Consider the following 16,373-nt stretch of genomic DNA (forward strand, 5'->3'; position numbering starts at 1 on the left):
CTAAGGACCAAGGGAAGCAACTTGGTCCCCGGAGCACACTAAGTCCACTGCTGTCCGGGGGCCGGGGGAGGAGGCACCGTCCCCACGGCTCACACAGCAGTCCTGGTCAGCCAGAGCTCGAGTCCTATCCTACGGATGTCCAGGCGTGGCCACCCGCCAGGTGAGGGCCGCTTAGCTGGCTTCTGGAAGGTCTGAGTTGGGTTCTCAGTCTTGTGATAGTAAAAGAAATCAGTGATGACATTTGTAGGCAGTGAGCAAGTTTGAGTGTAAAATATTTGAAACTTTCGATGTAGAAAAATTAAAAACTAAAAGTTGACAATAGACAAAGGTTTAAAAAGTGAAGACATGAAGAGAAGCGTCCAATAGATAAAAAAGCAAAAACATTACCCAAAATTCCTAGAAGCGACACCAAAATACCTAAAAATGACAGGAAGAATGAGAAAAATGAAGAGTCATCAAGTCAGACTGGGCACCCGGGACGCAGCCCCGCGGAGGTGAGCAGGTGCCCGTGAGGTGGGCCAGCACCCTTGGGGCCTGACCCCCGCCCGCCCCGCCGGCTACTCCAGAGACACCCGAGGACGCCCCCACGTGCCGGTTTCCTGCCGCTGCGGTAAATCAGAGCACGCAGGACACCAGGTCGATGGGACTTAGGGGAGACGCTGGGGGGGGTCAGGACGGAGGAGGCGGGAGGAGCCCCACCCTGGTCCTCGTCCCTGGTCCCTGGAAGCGTCCACAGAGAGCATGATTTGCCTCTGGGTTGAGGATACCGTGTTTCAAGGAATAAGCTGTGACGCCTCTGCTTCCCCCCAGAAGAAAGAGGAGCACCCCGCGCCCCCCCTCCGTGAGTCAGTGCACAGGCCCCCGGGGCCCTCCAGCAGCTGGCCCTGCCCTGCCTCCTCACACCTTCCCTGAAGGCAAACACGGGGCTGGGTGGCGTGAGCCTGTAATCACTGAGGTTTCAGCCCAGCGAGCCGCCCATCCCCGCCCATCCCTGCCCACGCCAGCTGCATCCACCCACACCTCCCAGCCCATCCCCAGCCACCCTCTCGGGGAGCGGACACCTGAGCTGGCATAGTCAGGACCCCCGTGTCTCCCCAATCTCCTCCATCACCCTGACTCTGCTGGGCCCACGGAAACCCACGCTCAGGGCGCTCTGAACAAAACCCTGGTTCCCCCAGCAGGAAAGCTGGGAAGTCACTGCTCCCCAGGCCTCCGGGGAGTCTGCACCCCAGTCTCCGAGGTAAATGGATGGGTCAGCTCGCTCCCCTAAAGCTGGCTGCACCCTCTACCCCTGCCTTGCCTCCTGGGCCGTCAGCACCTCACCTCCCAGGCCCTGGGCTGCTTGGGCAGAACCAGACTCCTGCCCCCACCAGCACCCGCAGCCGGGCCCACACCCGGAGCCCTTTGATCTGCAGTGTCCCGCGGGCTCTAAGCCATGTTGCCCCCGATGTGCGTGAGTTTCTCGTTTCAGGCATGAGGGGCTAGTGAAGAACCAGCAAGTCTACAGAGAAGAGAGCGAGACGACCAGGGTGAGCTCCTCGCAGGCACAGCCTCCCCGAGTGCGGCTGGGGGCCGGCTGGCCTGAGTGCGCTTCCTCCGTGCTGCTCTGCGAATCCCGGGGACTGGGTGCGCGTGGCAGGGACAACCGCGAAGGAATAAACTAAATTCTTCAAAATTTGTCACTTCGGACATGACCACAAACTACCAAAACTCTCCTTAGGTGGAACAGACATCAAAGGCATTGAATTCCTCGTTTCAAATCTCGAAGAAAGCAAAATCCACCCAGATTTTAAGGAATTAACACCAACGGTGCACAACCTCTTCCTGAAAAGGTGAGAGAATCTCTCCCGCAGGGGTAAACGAGCTCAGCTCCCCCGTCTCTGCCCCCCGCGTGCCCGAGCCTCATAACGAGCACGTGGTGGCCTCCGTGGCCCTTCCCTAGGCACTTGTGGTGCTGGACACTTTCCTGTTTGTTTACCATCTGTAGGATATGTCGGTTCGTTTCTTTTTTTTTTTTTTTAATGAATTATAGCTACTTCCCTTTTATTAATGACTAAAAGCAGCTCTTTTTTTCCCTCGAGATGCGCACACAGGCACAGGTCAAGTGGACAGTGGACGCTCCGCGCGCTGCGGCTGTGCTGCTGCCCTGCACAGCGCTGCCGGGACCGAGGCCCGCTGGGGAGATGCCTCAGGGCCACAGGCGGCTCTGCCTGGTCAGTGCAGTCTCCACTGAAGAGAGTGACCGCCGGGGAGGAATCTCGGGAAGCACAGCGCCGTGAGTACATGCAGGAAAACGCTCCAAACACCATTTCTGTGTCACCCGGAGGCGCCTGTCTTGGGCCTGGACTGTGCCTGGAAGTGGTTAAGCTGGATCCAGCCCCCCAGCCCGGTGCCTTCCCAGGCCAGCAGCAGGAGTGACTGTACCGAGAGATAACAGGGGTCCCCGCCCCCATTTAAAGGCCCCCCAGAAGTCACAGCTGGAGCCTGGGCTGCACTGAGGTCACCTGCTGGGGATGGGGGGCTGCGGACTCTAGAGCCCCCCGGCTTCAGGAGACAGCACTGGCATGGGCTGCCCTCCTCCTTCCCAGGGAATCGAACAAGCCAGGAGGAAGAGGGAGTGCTCCCCAGGACCTCTGGCCCAGGAGGCAGCTGCCTGGGGCCTGGCGCCCACCTGGAAATTTCCAGGGGCATGGGAGTGGCTGCCTCTGCAGAGCCCCCCGCGGCAGGCCAGAGTCAGCTTCCTTGGAGGGAGATTCGGGGTGCAGGGCCCCAGGACTGTCCTGCTGCTCCCGCTCTGGCCTCCCTCCCCTTTCCTCTGCTGCATCCAGAGGACAGAGAGAAGCTTCCAGGAGGCTGACATCACACCAGTCCTGGGCATGGCTACGGGCTCCCCCTGCACCAGAGCCCAGGTCGGGAAAGCCCCTCCCCCCCCTGTGTCTGGGGCAAAGGCGATCTGGGGAGGAGGGGCCGGTCCCTGGACAGAACCTACACGGGGCCCCCAGCCACCCACAGTGGCTGTCCACCCACAGTCCAGACCAGGCAGGCCCACGTGGGGCGTCGCTGTCCTGTGGGGTGTTGGAAGATCCTGTGGAGAAAAGCAAGCGGACGAGAGGGAAAGGCAGCACTTTGGGGTGCGCCTGCTGTCCTCATGGAGGTCGACGAGGAGCTTCAAGGTCACCAGCCTCAGTGGCGTATTAGATGCAGAGTGTTCTAGAAGCAGCGGAGAGACGGGAAGCTGCTCCTGCTGGCTGTGCCGTGGTGCTGGGGAGCCGAGCCCGGGGCCGGTCCTCCCCAGAATCCAGGCGGGGAGTCTCCCTGGCAGGAGCTCAGGCCGGCTCGCACCTTCCCTTCACGTTCTCAGGTCCCTCTGGAGGGAACGCAGCGGGTTAGCGTTTCAAGACCTGAGTGACAGGGCAGGCGGCTCGGGGAGGGGGCCGGGGCCTGGGCGGGGGCCACCAGAGCTGAGCCGGGCCAGCGGGCATCGCGTGGGCGGAGCGGGAGGCGCCGCCCGGTGTCCGGCCCCAGGACGGCGTCACTGCTCGCCCCGGGGATACCGCTGCGTGGCCCGGGCCTGGCCACAGGAGGGGCGAGGCGGAAGGACAGCCGTGGGGCGGCGTCTGCACCCACCTCCATCTGCTCGTGGATCCAGTCCAGGAAGGAGGTGATGCGGGTGTAGACGCCGGGCTTGTTCACCTCAGCACAGCCGACGCCAAAGCTGGTGGCCCCCACCAACTTCCACACCCGCCTCTCCTGACACACCAGGGGCCCCCCGCTATCTCCCTAGAGGGCAGGAAGACACGAGGGAGCAGGACGGGGCGGCGCAGGGCGCCCCTTGTCCCGCACAGGACCTCAACCCGCGCTCAGCCTGACTGCGGCCTCCCAGGCGCGGGGCACTTCTGGGGTCATCTCCCGCCTGCTCGCGTCCCTGGCCCTGCACCCTAGGAGGCGACAGCAGGGGCACGGCTGGGGGAGCCCCCGGAGGAGGGTCTGCCTGGCCATGGGTTTCCAGTGGCCTCTGGACCCGGCGGCGCTGGTGTGTCACCTGCTGTGGCTCTGGAGGCCCTTTTCACCGCTCCCCCACTGCCCCCCAGCCTGAGCAGCCTGCCCCGGGCTGAGGACAGAGGCGCCGGGAGGCCGGGCCGGGCCCCGCAGAGCGGGCGCACTGGGCACACGGGCTGGCCTGCAGGCGAGGGAGTGATATCTTGAGCAAACTCCTTCCCACACCCTGTAAATTTGCTTTTCAATCTGTCACGGGGAAACACTGGCAGGGGCCTGTCCATAGGCGGGGCAGCGCCAGCCTCGCCCGGGCGTGGCCCTACCTGGCAGCTGTCCACGCCGCCCTTCAGGTAGCCGGCGCAGAGCATGGAGGGGGCGATGATGCCGCCGTACACGTCCCTGTGGTTGCAGAGCTTGTTGGGCAGCAGAGGCACCGCCGCGTGGTTGAGGACGGGGGAGGCGTCGCCTGCGCCAGAGCAGTTTCAGTGAGGGCGCCCGCCCAGAGGGGCATGTCGGCGTGGGGCGCGCGGTCTGGCCAGGGGTCCTCGCCTCCCGAGGGGACCAATGTGGAGGAGGTGGGGGCTGAGAGCCAACATGGGCCCCCAGGGCCCTCCTGACCACAGCAGCAGGGCTGGCCTCAGAATGACCAGCTCACAGCAGAGAAACGGGGCTCGGGAGGCACACACAGCTCCGGCAGGACTGTGGGTGGTGGGCAGGTGGACACAGCCCCAGGGGCGCCATGGCCAGTCCCACAGCCAGGGGCCGAGCCCCCTTAGAGGGCAGCGGGGTGGCGCAGATGGGGCCAGGGGCGCCCTGCCCGCACAGGGTCGTTCGGAGAATAGGAGGAGGTGACGATGGACGCAGAGGTCAGCGCTGGGGAGAACCTGAGGACACTGCACTGTGGCCTTGATGGTGGACGGGGCCATCACCAAGGGGTGGGCAAGGAACCGACTGGTGGGCCCCGCGCGACATGCACGGGCACCCCCTGAGCAGGACAGGTGGCCCCGGGACTCAGAACCTTGACCTCAGAACACTGACCTCCATCCTCCGTGGCACCCCACCCCGACGTCCAACACACTTTTCCATCTGGAAAGTTCTCTTCGGAGTTGGGCAGGCAGACTGGCTGGACCATGTCTGTGTGAAGGGAACAGCACCCCTCAACCCGCTGCAGCGGATAGGGGGGCGGGGAGTGGTATCCCCTCAGTGCTCCCTTCCTGAGGAGCTCAGATGCCCTCAAGGTCAAGCGCTTGGCCCCTGGACAGTGGTCAGCTCAGAGCAGGGCCCCTCCTGACGCAGCCCTGAGGCTCCCAGACATTCTGAATAATGGCGACGGCGTCTGGGCCGGGAACACGTTTCCGTGGGAGACGCCAGGGCCGGCTGCCCAGCCCAGCAGCCTCTGCCCCTGGACTCTGGCCGGGGAAGGAGGGACTGTGCTCCAAAAAGCCATGGGAACAGGCGCTGTGGCCACAGTGCCCCCGCCCCGTCCAGACCAGGCCTCGCCCTTTCCGGGACCACCGGGCACGTCTCATCCCCGACACACCAGGAGGCACATGGGCCGTCCACGCGCCTGGCACGCGAGCTCGCCGGACAGCGTCACGGCCACCGTGGCCTCTGCAGGACGCGCCCAGCCTGCCCAGCTCCCGGGGCGGCGTGGAGCAGAGGAAAGGCAGGGCAGGCGGCGGCGGCTGACCCACGCGCAGATGTGGAGGCCGCGTTTTTAAAACCAGGGGTGTTGTGATAATTAACACGCGAACACGGCCGTGACCATTTCTGTTTCTCTAGAAATACTTGTTTCGGAGAGTCCTGGGCAGCGTGCACGTGTGCCCAGCGCTGGACAGGCTGACGCCGCCGCCCGCCAGGGCCTGGGCCGGGCCTGGCTCCCTTGGAGAAGGGGCCACCGCAGGCAGCAGCAGCCACGGGCCCCGGGCACTGGGACTGAGCGGCCAGGACCGCAGGCAGCGCCCGGACGAGCCTCCGCAAGCAGCGCAAACACTCCCCGACCGCGCAGCCCGGCGGCCCGGGGAGCAGCGCCTACCGCTAAAGGGCAGCGGCCCGGCCAGCTTCAGGAGGGCGATGTCGTGGCCCAGCCGCTTCGGCTTGTACTTGCCGTGGTAGATGATTTTCTCCACCAGGTGGGAGGGCGCTGGGCTGTCCGGCAGGGACACCAGGCCCACCTGGACGGTCCATGACTGGGGCTGGTACAGGCTGCGAGGAGACGGAAGGGGCGCGAGACCGCGGCTGTGGAAGCAGCGCCAGGGAGACGGGGGTGGGGGGGGTGTGGTCTCATTCTAGCAACTATCATAACATTATTTATTCTATTTCAACTAAAAATTTCGAAATTTTTAGCTTTGCTTGTCCAGCTCGGAACTGGCCGCAGCCAAGCCCCAAGGAGCTCAGACACCCCCAGGGGCTCCCCGCTGCAGCTCTGGGCACACCCAGCACCGGGGCTGAGCTCAACCCGGCCGGCTGGGGCCGCTGACTTTGGAAGCATTTCCGTGGTTTCGCCCCCCGGCTCCTCTCTGAGAGCGGGTCCTCGGGGAGACTCGGGCCCCTCCAGCTCATGGCCCCAGCCGCCCTGGCCTGCGTGGTCAGTGGCCCCAGGCCCCAGAGGCGGTGCTCTGCTTCCAGAGTTCCTTCTCTTTCAGTCTTTGCCCGAGAGCCCGGGTCTGAGGTCCCCGTGGTGGCTTGGGGTCCATCACAAGCAGGGGTGCCCCACCTGCCTGCCTGCTGTCTGGACTGGCTGCGGACACCCCCACCCGCCCCTCCCTGCGTGGCCAGGATGGCGGGGGGACACTCACTCATAAACACAGTGGGCAGCGGTGACGATCCACACAGGGGTGACGATGGAGCCCCCACACAGGTGGTAGCCCCGGAACTGGAGGCTGGCCTGCCAGGGCCACTGCGCCAGTAAGGACACGTTGCCCCCCACGATGCGGGAGCGGGGGCCCCTTCGCAGGCCGCAGGCTGCCGGGAAAAGGGCACTCACAGGCCTTCCTGTGCCACCCTCCCCTCCCCCTGATGCCCCCCAGGCCTCACGGCCCCAGGAGAACGCAGCAGGAGAGGGCCCTGGGGCTGTGGGGGGACAGGCTCCCCGAGACCAGGGTGATAGGGTGTCAGGTACAGTGGGGAGTGGCCCCTGATCAGAGCAGAGAGCCCAGGGCTGGTGGTGCCCCCCTTCCTGTGCCATCCACGATCCAGGAGGGTGACAGGGCATGGGCATTCCCCAGCCCCAACACCAGAACAAGGGCCTCTGCAGCCCCTCATGACCAGGGGCTGGCGGGCCCTGTCTGACTCCCCTGCACCCACGGGGGCCTGTGAATGACTCCCCCACCCCCACCAGAACAAGGGATGCCTGCCAGGGCTGGGAGGACTGTGGCCCGGCTCCCGCCTGTGCACGATCTCCGGGGGGCCTGGAGGCACAGGGGGTCAGGCTTCTGCCCTCCACGGAGCCACGGGACGCCCTGACCACGGGCCTGGCTGCTGCTGGACACGGCTGCCCCACCTGACAGTGAGACCAGGCTGGTGCTGCGCCCCTCCTCCGCCATTGGGGCCCACAGAGCCCCCCAGCCCCGGGAGGAAGGGACCCCTGAGCAGCCCAGGAGGGGAGGGGAGACGGGCTTGCCTTCTGTCACCTCTGCATTTCGAGAGCGCTCACCTGTGCACTTCAAGGTAACCACGTGGCCCGAGGCGCATGCCTCCCTGAGTGGAAAAGAGGGGGCGCAGTGATAAACAGCCAGGGCCGTGAGATGTCACCTGCTATTTAAACTTAATTTGGGGTAGAAGAAAAATAAGCTACTCCCCTGCTCTTGACTACAGAGTGTGGTTTTAGTGCAGGTAAAAAAAACACAACCCGCGAGAGTGAGGTCACCTGTTCCTTAGGAAACACAGCTGCAGGGAGGTTGTGGGGTGCTCCCCCTTACCCAGGGATACACGACACGGCCCCAGTGGACACTGGAACTGCGCATGACTTCGCAAAGCCTACGGCCCCCCCCCGTACATCCCCCGGCCGTCCCGACGATCGAATTTGATTTGCAAATCAGGCAGAGACGAACAGTAGCACAGAACAACCCCCTCCCCCCCCCCCCCCCGCAAAATGCTGCAGTGGGTGGGTTCCCCTCCCCTCCCCCTCCTAATCACCGTCAGTCACAGTCAGACTCTCGGCCACGGCTGAGCATGGGCAGCGACACTGGCACGGCACGCAGAGAGCCGGCTGGGAGGACAGTGGGCGTGGTGAGCCCCGCTAATGAGCTGCAGACGCTCACCGGACCCGGGGGACACGGGGTGCCCAGCAGCAGCATGGCCGGCTCTCCGGCCAGCAGTTGGGGATTGCACACCTCAGGGAGCAAAGCCACGGAACCCCAGAAATGATGCAAGCTCCCCTCTGTGAGGTGGGGGCCCGGCCACATGCTTTTGACCATCCACCGGGGACTCCCGTGTAACCAACCCTGTCTTTGGAGCTCAGTCCGACGGGTAATCACACAGGAAAATCTAGGGTCACCCCACTGAGGTTTTGGGGCCCAGAGGTGAAATGGGTCCGAGGTGCTGATCCATTCACGGGGGGGGGCCGGGCCTGCTGCCTCCCGGGATGGGGGTGCACTCGTCTCCAGGCTGACCCACCAGGTGGGGAGAGCAGGCAGGACTTGGGGCCACAACACCTCCCAGGACCCCGCCCCCCACTGACACACCTCAGCGCTTCCTGGCCTGGCTGTGATCTGAGGCACCTCCTCTTGCTCCCCCTCCCCCGACTTGCTGGGGAGCAGGGGAGACCATGATGGAGGTAAACAGCTTTGGGCGCAAAGGATATTTTTCTCTCTTGATTCTTTCTAACGTGGTACTGTCCTTCCTGCTCTCTTGCTCTGCCCCCCAACATCCGGAGGGCTCCTGATTTAGTGGCAGGCACTGTCTGGGGACCCCCCACCTTTCCCCTCCACCATCCTGCTTCCCTTCTTTGTGGGACCCCATCTGCTAGGTCTGGGGGGAGGTTTTGCTCCCCAGCCTGGCACGCCCACCCAGCCCCCCATGCTCCCAGGCCCTGCAGGAATACCCCCGCCCTCGGGCCTGGGGGCCATGTCCCCTGCGGACTGCAGCGGCCTGGCCACGCACCTCGCGTACACCGAGTGCTGCAAGGCGGTCACTTCGTCATCCGACAAGAGGTGGTTGATGGACGCAAAGTCCTCCTGGAACTGCTGCTCGATGGAGCCCACCCCAAGGGAGGCCGAGCTCACATAGCTGCAAGCACACGGGGACCAGGTGAGCCCGGCCGGCCCATAGTGCCCCCAGCGGCCCAGGCAGCTCTCAGAGAGAAGCAGGAAGAGCACAGGGCTGGAGAGCAGGGAGGGCAGGGCGCTGTCACGGGAGGCCCCAGGGGGAGCACCGCCCAGGAGCGCCATCCCAGCCAGGGGCCCCGGGAGGGTGGGCCGGAGGGGTCCCTGCACAGGAGAGGCTGGGGGCCCGGTAACCCTGAGGGGGAGGGGCGGGATAGACAGTGACACCCCGTGACTGAGAGGAGGGCCTTGGAGGGGACGCAGATGCTGAACAAGTTTCCACCTGTTTGTGTGCGTGTGTACATGTGTATGCGTGTGCATGGTGTGTGCGTGTGTACGCATGTGCATGCATGGTGTGTGCGCATGTGTGTATAAGTGTGTGTGTGTTGGTGTGTGCATGTATGTGCATGGTGTGTGTGTACGTGTGTGTCTCACTGGCTTTGGAGAGGAGCTGAGCACCTAACCTGAAAACGAGGCACCCTCTCCTGGGGTGCCGACAGGGAAGTGCTTCCAAACCCTCCCGTGCCCAAGCCCAGCCCCGAGGGGCGGGGGGCTCCCTGAGCCACGGCTCTGGCCCTGCAGAGAGAAGGGGGCTGGGCTCACTGCGGATGACCCTGGGGGGCAGCAGTTAGGAGCCAGAGGACGGGCCAGGCAGGGGCCACCCCAGGGCAAAGACAAGTGACCCAAAGCACAAGCAGACAACCCAGAACATGGCTGGTCCCCGCCTGTGGCCACACGACCGCCTGCCTGCATGGTGGCTGCACCCCGGCCCTGCTCTGTGGGGCCCTCGGGGGGAGCGCAGCGGGGCAGGCCTGGACGCAGCTGACACGCCTGATGAAGAACAAGGGGCTCAAGTTCAGCTCCAAGGCTGTTACTGTGTTGGCCAGAGAGTCCTGGCCTGGTCCGAGACACCCCCAAACACAATGTTCCCCTCGAGTGGTCACTCAGGGTGTCCGGGCCGCGGCTCGGCCCCAGTAACAAGGGGGCAGACGCACTGGCTCACCTGGGGAAGCCCAGCTGGGCGCAGGCCACGCCAGCGTGGTGGCCTCTCCAGCCATCGGTGCACACGGTCCTCCAGGCCGCAGCCGTGAACACCTGCAGCACGGCGTCCTGACCACTCACGCGGACTGGCCAGGGCCGGGGACAGTCCAGTTAGTGGCCAAGAATCTAAGTGGCCCCGCTGCCCAGCCCGACCTGGCCCACAGTGCCCCCACGCGGCCTGCAGACCACGGCCGTGCTGACGGCCTGCGCCCCGCACTCTCACTGCCGTGTCCCCCCCAGAAAACTTCACGCCATGCAACGGCCCCTCCTGACACTCCGTGTCTCCTGCGGCAAGTGCCGGCCTGGGCCCCGGCAGGGACGCCGCTCGCTGGCATCCGCCGAGACCCCCTTACACACGAGACGTCGGGCCGGACTCTGAGGAGGACGCGGCTCACCACATCGATACTCGTCCTCCCCGTCCCTGCAGTCCGGGACCCCGTCGCAGCGGGCCGCCAGCTCGATGCACTGGAACGACGACCGGCACCGGTACTTCCCCGAGCAGTCGAAGTGGACTGGGCCGAGCAGAGGGAGGGGCGGTCACTGCACGGCGCCGTCCCCCTGCCATGCACCCGCCTGTGGCTCCCCATGAGCGGAGGAGCCGCTTTGAGACGGCACCCCTGCCAGCAGCCTGCTTCCTCCGCCCAGTTTCTGTTCCAGATTCCAAGGGGTGGGGCTGCTACACCCCACTTTGACTCGCAACGTGGACTTCAGCCATGACTTGGATGAACTGAAACTCCAGAGGCTCCAGGTCAAGAAAGCGGCCGGGCGCCCAGCAAGAGCCCCGAGCGAGGACACGCCCCGTCCACCTCCTGTTTCCCGCGCGGATGGACAAACCTCCCAACTATTTGAAAGAGAGGTGACTTCCCACTGGAGACCATCCAAGGGCTCGCGGCCCCCAAGGCACCTGACCTCAAAACCAGCAGGCGCCTGCCCACATGAATGGCCCCTTGTCTCCTCCGCCCGCTGCTCCCCTGCGTGGGATCCTGTTTCATCAGCTGCCTTCGGACGTCTAACTGGGCAGCTTCCTCGGTGACAAGGCCCCGAGCCCGGCCAACAGCCCCTGCGGGGCCCCAGCTGGGCCTCACGGTCACACCAGCAAATAAACCCCCCGGCGGCAGAAGCATGTCTGCTCCGGTAATTAAGCCGGCGCGGCGCGTGTTGGGTAAGCTCCTGAAAGTTTAAAGGCCGGGCAGGCATTCGAGAGCCCACTGAATAATGGATGGTACCTACTGCCCAGGCCGATGGCCAGCGCCAGGATCAAGGCGATGACCCCGATGACGATGATAGGGAAGAACTTCAGGGGCAGCAGTGACAGGATCTGTGCGGCCACCGCATCTGCATCTGCAAAGCAGAGGGGGAGACGGACAGAAGCCCCAGGTCAGCGGAGCCGCGTAAGGCCCTGACTGTCGGGGCTGGACAGTCAGTGCTCGTGCCGTCCTGCCCGGGTCACAGAAAGGGCCTCGCCCGGACACAGTCCCCAGAAGCTCAGCCCGGCTCTCCCCAACTGTGACCCAGTTCTGTCTTTCCTGGGGTCAGGATGGTGCTGCGTGTTGAACTGGACCAACCCCCCCCCAAAAAAAAAGACATTGATGTTCTAACTCCTAGTACTCAGAATGCCGTCTTACTTGGAAACAGTCTTTACAGGCCTAATCAAGTTAAAATGAGGCCATTCGGGGGGCACTGATCTATATGATGGGGTCCTTGTAACAGGGGATTCAGACACACACAGAGAGTGACAAAAAGAGACACATGGAGGTCGCCACACGCAGGGGGAGCCAGAGGGCAGAGCCCCAGAGACTGTCAGCCAAGCACCGGCAGGACAGGGCCAGGAAGGTTTTCCTGCGAGTTTTGGAGGGAGCTTGGCCCAGCCGGCATCTTGGCTTCAGACTCACAGCCCCAGAAGGGGTGGATCGATGGATGAGTGTATGTATAGGTGGTGGGTGGAAGGGTGGGTGGATGAATGGGTGGGTGGGAGGGTGGATCCATCGATAAATCTATGGACAAATGGGTCGACTGATCAATCGATCAGGGGAGCTATGGACAAATGAGTAGATGAATGACGCCAAGATAATGATGGCTGTTTGCTCTCGGGGTCAGAGAGCCTTTCCTTTCAGGACAACCAATTTGTGGTCCTGAGTTAGCAGAGAGACTCTCCTCCACTCCCGGAGCCTGCACCACTCACATTTTAACCACCCACAGGCGTGACCCCCCATCATTCCAGCTGTTCCGAAGTCAAAGGTTAGAGTGGAATGAGTCCAGATTGCGGATTTGAAGGTTGTTGTTCAGCCAGAACCTCAGTCTCAGCTCACACTGGCCCCTTCACCGCCCCCCACTGCCTTGGTGCCCTGGAGAGGGGCTCCTGTGGGGCCCTCTCCTCATTCTGTGTCTGAGGATGAGCCGGAATAAAAGCAAAGTGTATCTCCCAAGATTGCGTCTCTCTAAGGAGTGCCAATGATGCGCAAGCACAGAAGCCTTAGACTTCTCTGGAAACAACCAAAAATAAAACTGCTGGAGAGTCAAATCGGAAATACATACCAAAGGGCTTAAACACGAATGGAATTTTCGGGCTAGGAAGTTCTCCTACGATGTCATCACAGAGGCACAGACTCTACCTACACGGACGCTTATAGCACGCGTGAGAAGAGCATGACCTAGTGACCCAAGAGGGAAATGGTAAAACAACAAGCTGCAGAGACATGTAAGATGCCGGAGGCCGGGCCCTGGGTGCCCTGGAAAGGTCCAGACAGTGGCTGTTTCAACCCTCACGGACCACAGGAGCTCTGCAGCACAACTCAGCTCTCTGTTACGGCGGCCGGTGCCAACCCAGGACGAGTACATGTGTCCGGGTACATGTTTCAATAAAGCTTTATTTATAAAAACAGGTAGAGGCCAGAATTCCTCAGCCCCTGAAGAATATTTAAACAGGCAGCTCTCTCGCCCGCCTGTGACTATGTGGGCGCCTCTTTCTCGCCTGTTCCTAATACCCCTGTCCTTCTAAAATGCATGTGTACATTGATAAGAAATGCACGTAATAGTTAATTATTTAATGCCATGGAAAAATGAACCTGATATTGTGAAGTTTTCTTTAAAGCTTCAAAATAGCACAAACAGCAAGTGCCAGGCCAGAGAAACAGACGTGCCGCCAGCAGAACAGCAACCGCCAGGCTAAGCGCGCTGGTAAAGCTGGTCATTTTCTCAAAAATCTTGAGTGATGTTATCTAAATTTTTAGAATGAACACTCCCATGTCTTTAAAGAGCCTCCCTGCCCAGCTCTGGGAATTCCTTACAAAGAAATAATAACAAATTAGCGCTATTCGTACTATAAAAGCCTCCGAGACGACTGCATGTCGGGCAAGGTCGGGGGGTGTGGGTGCCACTGCGCCTGGTGGAACGCTGGGTGGCGAAGGAGGGTGGGCGATGCAGCTGGGAAGGCCGGGTGGGCGTGGGGGGTAGGGGCAGCGTGGTGTTTTTCCATTTCCATTCACCTAGTTCCTGAGCCGCAGTCTTCAGCTGGGCACCGCGCCCTCACTTGAAACCTCTCCCCTCCCTCCCACTCTGCCTCCCTGCCCCCATGTCAGGTCAGCCCGAGGGCAGCCCCACTCCATGCTTTCTGGGACCCCAGCTCATCCCCCACATGACCCTCTTCCCAGCCAAGTCAGTCTTCCTGATTTGCACCCCGACCTCGAGCCGCAGCCCCGGGGACAAGGAACAAGTCCTCGTGGGCTGGTGCCAAAGGATCCCGCCGGACAGACCTTCTGGAGCCTGCACTTTGCCGAAGCACCTGTGACCTATTTACGAAACGTCCTTCGCAGCCCCCGGTGAGGCGCGACTCTGCGCACGACACCTTCAGCGCCGTCCGCTTTCTTTAGGTTCCCTGGAAGGCCCGGGGAGCGCTGGTCCTCAGGACCTGGGGGTGCAGGGGGTGCTCGGAGGACTCCTGGCGGGCTCTGACCTCTATTTCCCGGGGCGGCCAGAACCACAGATTTAGAAACCTCCATCCAGAGGCCGCAAGCTCCTGCCTCCAGGCAAGGGGCAGGACAAAGTGACCCCCTCGAGTCGCCCTGCACCCTGGAACCCGCAAGCCCAGGGGAGCTGTGTCCAGCCGTGGGTGTGAGACTCCGGCGCAGGGTCACCTACCTGGCACAACGGCGCTTATTTTCAGGTCATCGAGGCCAAAAAGCGACCTGAAGGAGAAGGGGCCCTCTGTGGCCGGCGGGTCGTTCTCCCCCAGGGTGACAAGCTCAGGGCCTCTGGGGCCAGGCTCCGGCTCCACCTCCTGGGGAGGGACCGTGGTCAGCCGCGCGTGGCCTCCGGCACCTGAGACTTAACACCCTCGGCACTGCCGGAGAATGCTGCCGGGGAGGGCGCGTTTCCCTCGGAGCCAGGCCAGAGAGAAGCTGGGGAGCCCCAGGAGCCCCCTCCCGCTAAGGGTCAGCCTCCCACGGCGGCCAACCTGGAAGTCCACGAGCAGCCCTGGCTCTTGGCCCTGCAGAGGGCACCGCGCTCCTTCTCAGAGGACAAGTCCCTTCCACAGCCCTTTCCTTCTCTCTTCTCATTGCCCGACGGGCCCCAGGAGTGCGACCCCCGCCCCCCGCCCAGGGCCACCCACCGCCAGCGCAGAAGTGGGGGAGACCCTCACATCATGCCAGGGTGAGCGCCCGCACCCATGCTGCCTGCCACGCCCCGTAAAGACGCCCCTTCCCGGCCTGCGGGCCTGGCCTGGAGGGGCCGGTGGAGGGGCTGGTGCCGCCTGCAGCCACCGCCGGGCTCGGTTTCCTCCGCCTACCGGGCCAGGAGGCCTCGCTCAGGGGCGGAGGGGCCTGGAGGGGGCTGGGAGGGGGCAGGTGTCCCAGCTGCGCTCCCGCCCTGGGGCTGCCTCCCCGGGAGTCCACTCCCTCAGGAGCCTGAATCGGTGGCCCGACCCCGGGAAGGGGAGGCTTCAGCCCTCTCTCTGCTGCCCGTGTCCTGCTGTGATGTGGCGGCTCGGACGGAAAAGCCACCGGAGCACTTTGTCACGCCCTGTCCCTGTCCCTGTCCCCGTCTCGGCAAAGCCCCGCGGCCCAGGGCTGAGGGGCATGTCACACCCCGCTGGCCAGCGCCTCGGGCACTGGGGCACTCACACTCACTTCTGCCCTGCTCTGGCTGGAGCCCAGGCTCACTACCAGCCGGCGGGCGCAGCTGAACTCGCCAAAAAGAGTAAGAAAAAATGGCCATCGCCCGGGGACAGGAGCCACGGAGGCCCCGCCCGGCGCGGCCGCACCAGAAATGCCGAGAGCTCAGCTTCTCCCAGCAACTTCTCTCCACCCCCCACCCACCCCGGCCACTTACTATTTCTGGAGCCGCCATCATTAAAAACAGAAGTAATTTCCGTTTTCATCCTACAAACAAGCGTGATGGGTATCAGCGACCCACGGGTTAGTCCAGCCGGGAGAGAGTCCCCCGAGAGGCTCAGCCTGGCCGCTGGGGCGTCGCAGCTGTGGCATCGCTGCAGGGACGATGTAACCCAAGCCGCGGGTGGCTATCAGGTGGCCCCGGGCGGCAGGAGGCAGGACCGCGGGGATGCAGGCCCCTTGTTGGGGAGCCAGGGAAGCAAACCTCACTACCTCCTGTCACCCTCGCTCTGCTCCTTTTTGAGAAGAGCAAATAGGGGCTATCTGGGCCCGAGAGGGCAGCCCCGAGGGGGCAGGTCAGCCTTGAAGGGGTCTCTGCCTGTCCAGGAGACCCAGCCCAAGGCCAGCCGTGCAGCCGCTCTGTGGACAACAGGCAGGGAGCCTGGGCGTGCTCTGAGCGGGGGGGAGAGCAGGCAGCCGCCTCTGCGGGCCTGGGCATCTGCTCGCTGCACAGCTTATCTGCAGAGAGCCCTGGGCTGCGGGCATGGGGCCTGCGCCCCAGAAGCCCAGGAGGGGAGCTGGAGGCAAACACACACTCACTGACTCAGCAGGTGTTGTGGGCCCTGGCCAGGGGCTGGGCTTGGAGCCAGGTACTCACCTGTGAGCTCAGGGGGTGGCGAGGGCTCATCAGAGATGGGCTGAGAGCTGCCCAGAGTGATGGGGGGGGGGGCTCTAAAATGTT

General features: G+C 63.4%; 1 protein-coding gene across 1 annotated transcript; it reads right to left on the bottom strand.

Moving 5' to 3' along the window:
* Positions 1–3,349: 3,349 nt before the first annotated feature.
* TMPRSS3 (transmembrane serine protease 3) lies at positions 3,350–15,650 on the bottom strand (the record flags this gene model as incomplete). Its single annotated transcript, XM_084232228.1, has 13 exons — positions 3,350–3,367; positions 3,628–3,780; positions 4,320–4,462; positions 5,035–5,130; positions 6,032–6,201; positions 6,795–6,960; positions 7,652–7,695; positions 9,100–9,225; positions 10,264–10,387; positions 10,697–10,813; positions 11,532–11,642; positions 14,439–14,577; positions 15,630–15,650. 13 exons carry the CDS (start codon positions 15,648–15,650, stop codon positions 3,350–3,352), a joined length of 1,428 nt encoding a protein of 475 aa, XP_084088354.1.
* Between the last annotated feature and the right edge of the window lie 723 nt (positions 15,651–16,373).

The sequence above is a fragment of the Talpa europaea genome, assembly GCF_964194135.1.
Source record: "Talpa europaea genome assembly, chromosome: 4".
Lineage (NCBI taxonomy): Eukaryota > Metazoa > Chordata > Mammalia > Eulipotyphla > Talpidae > Talpa > Talpa europaea.